Source organism: Ursus arctos, unplaced genomic scaffold, assembly GCF_023065955.2.
Source record: "Ursus arctos isolate Adak ecotype North America unplaced genomic scaffold, UrsArc2.0 scaffold_5, whole genome shotgun sequence".
Taxonomy (NCBI): Eukaryota; Metazoa; Chordata; class Mammalia; order Carnivora; family Ursidae; genus Ursus; species Ursus arctos.
In genome coordinates, this window is record NW_026623067.1 from 66,589,213 (window position 1) to 66,601,778 (window position 12,566).

General features: G+C 35.4%; 1 protein-coding gene across 2 annotated transcripts in view; it reads right to left on the minus strand.

Annotated features, from left to right (window-relative positions):
• Positions 1 to 1,365: 1,365 nt before the first annotated feature.
• The window catches only part of EDIL3 (EGF like repeats and discoidin domains 3), a 398,882-nt gene continuing 387,681 nt past the window's right edge, over positions 1,366 to 12,566 (minus strand). For both annotated transcript variants that reach the window (XM_044384053.3, XM_026498663.4), the window contains one exon: positions 1,366 to 4,405. In XM_044384053.3, coding sequence (XP_044239988.2) covers positions 4,256 to 4,405 — 150 coding nt within the window. In that variant the 3' untranslated portion in view covers positions 1,366 to 4,255. The remainder of the gene's footprint in view (positions 4,406 to 12,566) is intronic.

Below are 12,566 nucleotides of genomic sequence, written 5' to 3' on the forward strand. Positions count from 1 at the left end.
TAGCCTTAGGGAGGAGAGAGAGAGAATACTGCATCACTGACAGTAAAAATTAATGTTTCTTTACCAAAATCTTTCCTTAAAATCATGTACTCACAGTTGAAGTGCTAGATGTTTTAAACTCTTAGGTTCTACAGGGAGAATATTTTCCATTCATGATGTTATTCTTAATAGATTTTTTAAAACTGATTTCAACATGGTCAGACTTTCCTCCTTGGAATTCTATTTTTTTAAAATTTAATTTAATTTTATTATTATTATTTTTTAAAGGCAACGAGCGGGAAGGAGGGGCAGAGGAAAAAGCAGACTCCCGGCTGAGCAGGGAGCCCGACGCGGGATTCGACCCCAGGACCCTGGGATCATGACCTGAGCTAAAGGCAGATGCTTAACCGACTGAGTCACCCAGGCACCCCTCCTCCTTGGAATTCTAAATGTTCCTATTGTTTCCACGTCTTGAATCAGTAATTTCAAAAGCTTCATAATCGAAAATTTTTCTGTTGAGTAATTATTCATCACAATGTATTTTTACCCTGTGTAGATGTTGTCCTGATTCTTTAGTGGCCTTCTTAAATAATTATTAAATATAATAGGATATAATATATATATTATAAAAGCATATTTGTGTATGTTTGTGAAAGTGAAAAGGTGGGGAGGGCAATGGAGCCCCACTGAAGCATTTACATTCAAACGCAGTTAAAGAGGAACATGCATGACTACATAAACACACAGAACAAGTTGATACCAAGAACTCTCAGAGATTCATTGAAACTCAACTAAGGAATGAACATCTAATAGCTTACCTTTTTCCCCTAGATCTTTGAATCTTAAGATAATATCTAAGAAGTGAGAAGAACACAGACTTAATATTTCACCCGTGACTTCCAGAGAGGCAGAAACAGGGCTTATGAAGAAGCCAAGTGTTCTGTCTGTAAGCAATAGCCGATGTTACATGGGTAAATACATTTTTAATATTTGTGTTATCGCTTACTATTGACTAGAATCATGTACTTAAAAAATACTAGAAGTGATAGCAATGGCACGTGATTAACAATGGGCAGCTCAATCCTGGAACAAAAAACTTTAAATAAGTATGAGGCAAAAAATGTCTTTGGGTTACCAGTATTCCAAAAAATTTTGCACAGCTAAAAGGAGTGGGAGAAATGCACACATTTTAATGATTTTGGAAAATCAAGGTTAGCTGATATCAATGGGTATTTGGAGACTATTGTAATTTGTTTTTTTACGCATTTGCTTAATTGTCTTGTACAAAGAAAAAGTCCATCAAGCATGTAGTTAAAGAGTAGTGGGCATTCAGACAGTTTGTGTATTCTTACAAATGTGTTTAATTACAACTGCTTCAAAGGTATCCCAGATTTTCAAAAGTTTTATTTTAAGTTTGAAGACTAGACAAGGTCATACTAATTTTACAACAGCCTATGTGATTTAAGTATATATACAAAGAAAAAAAACCAACATTGGAATATTACACAGCTTGAAAGTTTGCAAAGGTTATTTGTGTCTTAGTCACTTCTGTACTTACTGACACATCGGACGCCAGCAGTGAGAATTGTGTTTCATAATTTGTTGACTAGCAAAGATACAATCATTAGTACCCTAAGTCTTCAAAGTTCGCACCAATCCTTTGAAGCCATTCAGAAAGAGAAAGTCAACCCTGAAATTAGAATTAGTGACTATGATAAGTGCTTTCAACAGGACATAGATAAAATGGAGATGTTTAAAACGTAATTTCATAGATTATAAAGTTAGCATATTATAGCTACTCCATATAGTGAAGACTAGGTGATTTTTCGGTGTGTTCTGCTTCTAAGATTTTGCTTGTTTTAGTGTGAATTTAAGTAGAATAAATTCGTTTTCCTTTGGTGTCATTGATACAAATGACACAAAAGCTACGGACTACTTCATAGGAATTGTTAACATCACCACACATGGGAATCCCTTTGTTGTCATGAATTTGAGGCATCGTGGGACAAACAGATATCTCGTTGGTCATGCCATGTTAGTGAAGAGCACAGAGAGCAGAGAGAAAATGCACAAGCAAGAGAAAGCCATTTCAATGTATTTCTAAAAGGTAAGAAGTATAATTTTAACAAACTCCCTTTGAAAATGTTTGTTTAAAAAGCTATCAATAAAATAAAATTCAAAACATCACAAGAAGCCAGGAATAATTTTGAGAAAGTAAATCATTACAAAGCATAATTCATAATTTCTAAAACATCTGCTGCTTAGAAAGAAGAATCGTGCATAGTGTGTAAAGGAAAACGGCTAGAAATTTGGTGGGACAGTCGATGTTTAAAGAAATAAAAGGGATTGGCCAGACAGTAAGTGTGTGTGTATTTTTGGACCTAAGTAATTATTTATAATATGACTTTAACATTTAGGAAATTAAAAAGATTTAATTTCTAATTTTAAAGTTGTCTGAAAAAGCCAATATTGAGGACCTAACAATTTTGTTTGTGAAAGATGCCGAAAAATGATCACCATTTCAGATGCTTCAAATCAACAATTTCATAAGAACTTGAAGTAGAAAGCCTGTGGGCATAGGACAAACATGTGGCCAGCCAGTCCTAATTTTGCTCTTATTAAAAATGCCATTATGATTGACTTTCCCTTTAAATTCTTCACTATGATTGAAGACCCCTCCATATATACATCATTAAGAAATGCTGTTAACACATGGACAGACAAGACAATAACAGTCTAGTGGCTTTTGTTATGCAGCACAAATAATAGAGGGGAAAACAAACAAACAAACAAACAAACTTCTCACTGTTGTACAGGACCTTAACATTTCGTACACATACCATACTTTCTTTTCCAGGACCCTTAATTTAAAACTCCAATAATTCTGTGTCTAAGCCTTATAAAATAAACACTTGTAAAGCTTATAAATTAGATGCTGAGGACTATTGTGGAGGCAGTGTGAGCTTTAATTTGAGAGACATGTCAATGAAACCTCCATTATCAATAACAAATTGTTATGAACATTGCTTATTTTTTCAGGACTTCTGACACAAAATAAATAGAAATCAATTTTCATCTTAAAATGATCTCGTACATTGTCATTAGTAAATACTTCTCACAAATAACTACACAATGTGCTTTCCTGGAAACTGCCACCAGTTTCATTCAAGTCTCAGTAAAATTCTAGTTTCACAGGAAATGCAGAGATGAACAAAGAAATAATGAGTATGCTTGGCCAGGACCTGCAGCACTGTGTTAATATTTGTTTGCTAAAAAAATTCTAAATGGACAAAGAATTCATTATCCTATTATTTTAAAGTGAAGATAAGGTATGTAAATTCAAAATGAAGTTTTAAATTCCGGGTTAAAGGGGCATAAGACAATTTTGTTGTTGTTTATCTTGCAAAATGGTAGTATTGGGCTTTTTATAAAGGAAGTATTTGGAAATTACATACTTATAGCTTCCTTTAAAAACACAATTGCAGATTCAATTGACTGATATTAAATATGATCAATCTACTGATATGCAATCATGTTCCACATATATGTATACATATGTATATATATATATATATATGCATACATACACACAAACATGAAACTTTTAGGCAAATAATAGAAAAAAACTCAATTAGAAAAAATATGGACTTAGTCAATATACAATATAAAGAATATAGAACAGAATAAAAAGGAAAAAGATCATGTAATATATACGATTAGAAATATTGAAAGTAAAATGAGAATTATATTAATTAGTACTACATGTAATAGATTCTTCAAAATTCTGTTATAAACACTGACAGTGTTTGGTAGGCACAGGGAAAACAATTAGGATAATGTAGAATCATTACAGAAGAAAAAAAACCTTATTGCTAACATTGCAGTATTCCTTTTATAAGAATTAGTTGAGTATTGATTATAAAAGCTATCAACTCTTGCTTTTATTTGATAACTATGAGATTTTTTTTACCCTTGCTATCAAAAGAGTGCTACTTTCTTTCCTTAATATATTTCAACCATTGTGAATAATTCAGAAAACAATGACAAAAGTAATTCACAAGTTAATGTGATGTTGCTCAAGAAATTTAAACAATAAAAATCAAATTAAACCATTGAAAAGGCAGGCTTAGACCTCCTTAAAAAGACAATGGCCTACCATAATTTGAGCACTTTTTCATGAAAAATACCATTCGGTTTCCTACAGATTTTGCACAGTTCATTCCATGGAGATACTTTTAGGGAGATGGAGAGGAGGGTTGTGGGGTGTGGAGTCTCCTCACTCTTCCTCTGTGCAGCCCAGCAGCTCCGACCGCAGCGTGATTCTCCCATACCAGGACCAGGGTAGGATTCTTATGTGCCGTGCATAGATGGGAGGGTCGATGACGTTTTTCCTGTGGGTATCATTGTCAAAATTGCCCTGGAAAACCTAGTAGAAAAGAGCAAAGAATATCAATCAGACAGCCTTCTTTTTCCTGGGAATTATTTTTATCATTTTCTTGTTTGGAACCTTTTTCCCAAACGTGAGGTTTTGATAATTAATCATGTTTTTCAAAACAAATTATTGCAGCTTTTTTAATGATCATCTTAAAATTAAATTGTTGGAGCGCCTGGGTGGCTCAGTCAGTTAAGCATCTGTCTTCAGCTCAGGTCATGATTCCGGGGTCCTGGCATCAAGCCCCACTTCCGGCTCCCTGCTCAGTGGGGACTCTGCTTCTCCCTCTCCCTCTGCCCCCCACCCCCAACTCATGCTCTCTTTCTCAAATAAATAAAATCTTTAAATAAATAAATTGTCAAGTAATGTTTAATTTAAAGAGCTAAATAAGACGAAATTGGGTGTCCAAGGCAGGAATACATATGGGTCTATCATCTTCATCTGCCTATTGGTTTCCTTTAATGCAATAGATATTTAACTCTTGATTTGTCCCAGGCTGGTGTTGGTTAGCTTGCTGAAGGTGCCCCCTTCTAAGGAGTGACTCAGAGATCCAGGCTGCGTGCAAGTTGCAGCTATCATCTGAAACATGTGGCCTCCACACTGACAAAGGGCAAGCTGAGAGAGAATTGTTAGACTGGGCAGCATGTTTTAAAGAACATGGTATAGTGGCAGCTTCCATCATTTCTGGATACATATCATTGACCTTAACTAATTATATGACCCCAGCCCAGCTGCAAAGGAGGCTGGGAAATGGAGAGGAGTACACGGATATCTGGGGAGCATAACACTCTCTATCACAGTGTCTTTTGCTCACTTCTCACATAGACAACAAAATCAACCCACCTGCAAGAGAGATAACGCAATCAATGCTATTTTGAACTACTTTTTTCTTTCTTTCTTTCTTTCTTTCTTTCTTTCTTTCTTTCTTTCTTTCTTTCTTCCTTTTTTTTGGTTTCTATGTCTATTCATTCCTGGGTCCCTGCAATACTCTGTGACTTATAACGTCGTGACATGTTGGCACTGGATTCTTCTCCATCATTCTTTTGTTTCAAGGATTTTTTTTTAGAGTGTTTATGTCCATTTTTTCCTCTGAAGAGACCTTTATAATAACTTTGCAAAGTGCTTGCTTCAGAAAAAACAAAATCAGAACACTGAGATCCTGATAGGAATGACATTAAATTACCCATTACTTTGGGAGAAATTAATGAATTCATAATATTTAGTCTTACTTGAAGATTTCATCATTTTTCATCTATAGAGTCTGCACACTTATTATTGAAGTAATTTCTAACTATTTTATATTCATATTTTTGTTTTAGCTCAAATAGGATAATGAAAAATCTCTTCAGACTTTCCCTTTTTAACTTTATGAGGCATCTTACAGTTGGAAGATAATTTCTTTCTTGCTTGAGATAAAAACATGACTACATGGCTAAAGGGAGACCTGAAACAAAAATTCCCCAAAGGGGAAAAAAAAGAAATTCCATCACTACATGACAAAATATTTAACCCATATTTTTGAACATTCTAAAATTAAAGGGAATGTTTTAAAAATGCCTTCTAGAATAAATTGGTTCAGTCTCACATGATCACAAAAGATCTCCTGGATAGGGAAAAATAAAGATACCCTCTCAAAGGCATTAGAAACCATGGCACTGATTAATAGAAGCAACAGACAAGACGGGGTAATCTTTCTGTTGGTTCCATAGAAAGATTATGTGTCACTGAGGGCAAATGCGAAGTACCATCCCATTCTGGTGGGGAACAATTTTTCAATCTGACACAAAATATATCTCAAAGGTGATTTTTGAATAAATATTTGCTGAAGAAGAGAATACCTAACTGTGCCAAGTCTAGAATTCATCATCCTGGCATATCTGAATCCATTTTCATTTAATAGGAATTTTATCCTCAGCAATGCTCTGGCTTTGCATTGACCAAGCAAGAACTAATTCTGGATTTAAATCTGTTACTAAATAACAGTGTCTCTGTTAGCAGAAGCTCACGTGCATAAGACATACCACACAGACACTCACCAAAAATCCTTAGGTTGTCATCGCAAAAGTGGACAATAAGAGAGTACTTTCTATGGTTTCCTGACATTCTCTCTGACATATGATGTTGGATTCAAATGCTTCACTGAGACTGTGGTGTTACAATTTAATATAGAATCTCAAATCCAATTTCATAGCCTTGCTAGGGAACTTAATGTGTTTCTTTGGAATAATAGAACTTAAATTCATTAACTTTCATCACAAGATCTATAACAGTCCAAAATAGAGTGTCATACCACTTCTTGGGAAGGATATACAATAAGAAATAATTTTCTTTTAAGTCACTGGTCTTCAGTACAAGTTTCAATAAGAAACTATCAACCCAGAAATAAATAGCTGAAATATTATACTTATCTCTTATAACAGAGAATACATTTAGAGAAACTACATCAGCTCTGAAACTGGATTCAACTGTGACACTTCTGATTCAAGTGTGAAAGTCATAGACATTTGAATGCTCATTAAAAAGATTAAATGAAGTTTCATAAAACAGTATAATTTAAAAAACAAAATTTTTCACAGAAAAACTGCCACAATCTACATTGGAATCAGCCAAACCATGGCCTAAAGGTAGTGAAGATATACTTTACTTCTGGATGTCTCTCAGTAATGACACAGCAGAGAACACAAAGCACATACTTGCAAATTTGAGTATGACATCTTGTACTTGCTGTGCAAACATGTGGCCCATGTACTGTTTTCTTGTCTCCAGCACTAGGAAGATCTTGTTTAAGAATGATAGTTCAATGTTTCACCCAGCCAAGGAATGCAAACTCAGTATTTTCAGTTAACTTTTAAAAATGTGTAAAAATCCTAGAAACGGACTTTTATATACACACGACAGAGACAGAAGTGCCTCAATTGATATCTGAGTCTGAAAAGACTGATGGAAAACATTATATCTCCATCTCCATATAGAAGGGAAAAATTGTATATGAGAAAGACAGTTTGGGAAGTTTTTAGGTAAGAGTATGCGTCTGCTTCAGTTTCAGGAGGAAGCTTAGCTAATTAGCTGAAGCCAAGTTTGCTGATGTACTCAGATATAATGCTTAGGGATCTCCCAGGCTTTTTCCAGCAGACGGACCCTCAAGAAAAATGCACCAAAGGTACTTTGGAGAGGCTTCCACAATTACAACGTAGAGGGTAACAGAGAGAACTGCCACTGCCTCCATGTGGCTGAGATCTTGGATTCTGCTTTTCAATGCAACTCTCCTATGATACTGGTTAAAATTCAAATCAGATTCTAATGAGGATTCAAATCTCAACACAGAGAGACTGTCAGATAAAACAATTAAATGTTGCTTCCGGCAATGTTTTAATATTTTTTTGTAAGATGAGACTTGTCATTCTTCATTAGGGACGATGGTCTATTCAGGCCAGAGAAGAAATCATCAGTGGGAGAAGGCAGGGTTATCCATGACACCGTCAGACAGCTGGGGCATACTCAGCTTCTCTTAGCGGCCGTTTGCCTTTCACAAATGTTGAGGAATTCTTGGGGGGATTTCTTGCACATACTATTTGTTTAGAATGTCACCTGGTCTGGGAAGATATAGTTCTTTTTATTTGTCCTAAATAATACATTAAAAGATTTAAAGAGTGGGGCACCTGGGTGGGCTCAGTCGGTTAAGAGTCAGACTCTTGGTTTCGGTTCAGGTCACAATCTCAGAGTCCTGGGATGGAGCCCCTCCCAACTGGGCTCCACGCCCAGCAGGGATTCTGCTTGAGATCCTCTCTCCCTCTTCATCTCCCTCTGCCCCTTCCCCTGCTTGAGCTTTCTCTCTCTCCCTCCCTCCCTCTCTGTCTCTCTTTAAAATAAATACATAAATCTTTTTTAAAAAAGGTTTAAAGAGACTCCCATCGTTCTAAACTTTTGCAGTTTATGTTCATGTCATCCAAATAGCCAGCAATGTTAAGGATTTTTAGATAGCCTTCCTGAGCTCTTCAAGGCTGATGAATCAGCACTAAAGCAAGGTCTCAGGTAACCATCAGCTCATCCCTATGGCCTTTTGGTCTCCCCTTTCTAGATTTCATTATTTCCATTACTCCAGAGCAGCATTTGTGTGGGGGTGGGGGGTGGAGGGGAGGAGTGGAAAAGAGAAAAAAAAAATTCAGCATATATAATTTCAATTATTTATTCTTTCTCCCAGAGTACTTATGAAGAAGTTAGAAAAGAACAGTTTTTTTCCAATTTTGATCCCTGAGAAACACCGTTTTATGTAATTCTACCCAGACAGTGGAAGAATCTGAGACTTGGAAAGGAAGGCATAGATCTGCCAGCACCACCTTGGAACTTCCAGCAATGGCAATGCAATCCTCAATATAATAGGGTAGGTATGTGTTTAGACACTTTGAAAGTCTGTCCTTCATTAGGCTGACACATGCCTTTTTCTAACTTCCATCTATTGATCCTAGTGCTTTATTCTCAACAAGCATAGATTATATCTATCAAAAGAAAACACTTTTAGATCTATTTAACAATAATTAACATAAATCTCTCAAAAACTCAAAATTAGTGCTTTAGGCTAAACATTTGTGGTTGCTTAAAAAATTCCTCATGTAAGATGATTTTCCAACTTATCATTTTGATTGCATTCCATTGGATACCCTCTGGTTTAACTATGACTCGATTAAAGCATAGTATTTATTTGGACATAGTAGCACTAATGACCTGAGTAGCTCAAAATACAGAGTGTACCTTTGTTACAGATACAATACTTCTATCAATGCAGTCTAAAATTTAAAACTACTATATTACATTTTCAGTCATGACTGATGACTAATGGACAAAATAAACTTTGAACTTTTTCACAGAATTTCTCTTAAGCCAGGATTTTCCTAATGTTTTACTTGTAAAATTGATTTATAGTAGATGTAGACATTTATATTTATTCCAACTTCATTTCATTTTATTGAATCATGACATTTTAAAGACAGCAATTCGTAGTTAAGATTATGATCTATATAAAAATAGTGGAAATTTAGTGGACATAGGATTTAAGTATCTATTTCATAAAGTAACCATTTATATATTATGTGAGTATAAAATCTGACTTTTGTGGGTGACATAAAGGACTTACATTTATTAGTTTATGGTTCAGCATCATAAAAATCATTTTTATATGCTTATTATTAACATTACTTGACTTTCTGTCAAAAATTTCAGAATTACAACTTGAATCAATGCTTTAACGGCTTAAAGTCTAATGCACATACACAGTATTTATTCATCTGAATAGTGTTTATAAGAGAAATTTCAGTTGTTTCTCATTCTATGAGTTTTAGGCTAATTTGCAATTCATGTTCAACTCTGACCTACATTAAAGCATTCCAAAAATCAAAACTTCTCATTAAAAAGTAAAACAAAAGTTATTGTGTTAAAATGTATAGAAAATTGTTAGTGGTATGAATGTACATCACATTAAAAAGAAATCTTATTGGATTTACATATATGAAACTTCTGTTAGTGATTGGATATAAAAAGTCTAAAACCAAAGTTTGATTATTTTAGCTTACATAGACTCTAGCTATTATCCAGTGAATTCAATTTTCTAGGAAAATTTATCAGCATCCTGAAACCATTTCATGATTGAATGGCTGGTGTATCATTCTTGATGGTTTTCTCTCCAATCAATTCCACTAAACCAATGAAACTCTGTAACAAAATTAGTCTAAATATAAGTACATTTTTTCAGATGTAATAAGGAAACAAGAAATCCGTTTCTAGGTAAATTCCAATATTCTAGGAAATGTTCCTTGGAAAATAGTGCATATTGGGACTCACGTTCTAAGAAGTGCACGCACACATAAAGAAAGGATTTTGTTGGAGATAGGAGACTGTGTTAAGAAGTCTCCATTGATTGTCAGTCTGCAGCAGAATGAGTTGGGGGATAAACCCTCACTATAGGACATTCCAACAATGATACAGCAAAAATCCTCATCCTCAGAGAGGAACAGGGAGCTGCCTCAGTATCTTCCAACCCAAAGCATCCTTGAATAGAACTAGTGCCCTCCAAAGGTGCAGGTGAGGTAAGTCCATAGCCAACTGAAACAATTTACCAGCAGGTGAACGTATCTGTACAGTTCAAGGTGTGTCCAATCTAGTATCGTCATAGCGATGCAGACAGATGTCATTTCCAGTGAGGATAGTACAGTTCATACAAGTTTGCGTAATATGAGTGTGCAGTGAAATCTTAACCTTACCCAAAAAGGAGGTCTGACCTTTGCTTTCAGTTTCTGGGAGATAATCTCTAAACCCTGGGAAAATCCTGCACGATAAGACCGTCTTTGTTTACATGGGAGCCTTGGGCCCCACCAGACAGTCTGTGCTAACAATGTGATTTTTGGTGGGGGCGTTGGACCAGCTTGAAGGGGCTGGAGACTCAAGTCAGCCTTGCAGGCAGTAAACCATGTCTGCATGACTGAGCTTCAAGAAAAACTTTGAACATCAAGGCTGAGGTAAACCTTCCTGGTTGGCAATACTTGGTGCATATTGTACGTCACACATCATTGCTGAGAGAGGTTAGCGCTGTTTATGACTCTAAGAGAGAACGACTGAAAGCTCATGCCTAAAACTCTCCTGGATTCTCCCCATATGCCTATTCTCTTGGCTGAGTTTTATCTGAATCCTCTTGCTATTATAAACTCTAACTGTAGGTATAATAGTTTTAAATGAGTTCTGTGAGTCCTTCTAGTAAATTATCAAACCTGAAGTGGTCTTGGGGACCTTGGAACTTGCAACTGATGTCAGAGGTGAGAGTGGATCTGGGAACTCCCAAACTTTGCGATGAGTAATCAATGTTGAGGGATTCTAGGTTTCACAGAGGATTTTTTGATATTTGTTATCATTGACTCGTCTGAGAAGGGACCTCAACTGTCTGAAAGAATTGTGCCCAAAACTTCCTCAACATTATGAGTCAGGCCTGTCAGTGATATTCAGGCTTCAAAATTAATTGTGAACTTATTCTTTTCTGATTCTTTGAATAAATCCTAACACGACAACCTACTGAAATTTATGTATTGTGTCCCTTGAGAACACTTTCTAAATCTTTTATTCTTAGGCTCTACTCTCTCTATTTTACTTGCTATTTTTATTTTTATTTTCTGGGTGATATTTATTCTCATGAACACAAACCTAATAAATATATCAAACAACTAATGTTACTTGTTCTTTTTCATAGTTCAGTAACAAAACAACTCAACATTTTTATTCTTCTGTATTTCTTTAAATATCATTTCTGCAAAAGCTTATACATTCCTTGGGGAATATTACTTTGGCCATCTACTAAGGATTAATTTGAAATCCCCTGGGAAACTGGCAGGTTTTCTGAAAGCTATAGAACATGGTGACATATATAAATCATTCTGCACCATATTTCATATTGGACACCAATTTTTATCTGTGTCCCTTTCAAAATGTTATTTTGTTCCACAAGCCCTTTAAAAAATCTGGACCCTGGTTCCTTCAGAGATTTCTTTGCTTCCTAAGCTCCCTCAATGAAATTATATGAGACTTTCAAACTGCTTATCCAAAGACTTAACTTCAAAGGTTCAATTATAGAACATTTTGTTTGATGGGGGGAGTAAAAAGAAAAACATGGGGACAAGTTCCATGTCTTTCTTCCACTAGTGCATGAATCATTTTAAACCATTAAAATGAATATATGGATTCTCTGAGAAAATGAATTCCACTCCCATTGCTGCCCTCAGGAGATTTCTTGTGGCTCTGAAGTTTGCTCTCTTTTGTAATTATGTTAAAAAGTAGGTCTCTGGCTTCAGGGAGTGCTGCATTTCACTGAACTGATCTGGCTTTGCTTCATGTTCCTAGTGTATGTAAATCTCTGATTATATCCCAAGAAATTTTTACTGAACCAGAAAGTTGACATTCGCTTAGAGTTCTTGCAGTGTTATCTGCTCTCTGTTGTTTTTTTCTGTTCCACATTTTTTTTTCCTCAAAATGCACCAGTGGGAGACTCTAATAATAACTGGCCAAAAAAAAAAAAAATGCAAATATATTGTCTTTTGATTTCTACTCTGACAATAAAGGGTCATTTGTTGCTTTTCAAACGGTCACACAATCTCTCATTTTCCTGTAACTGATGTGA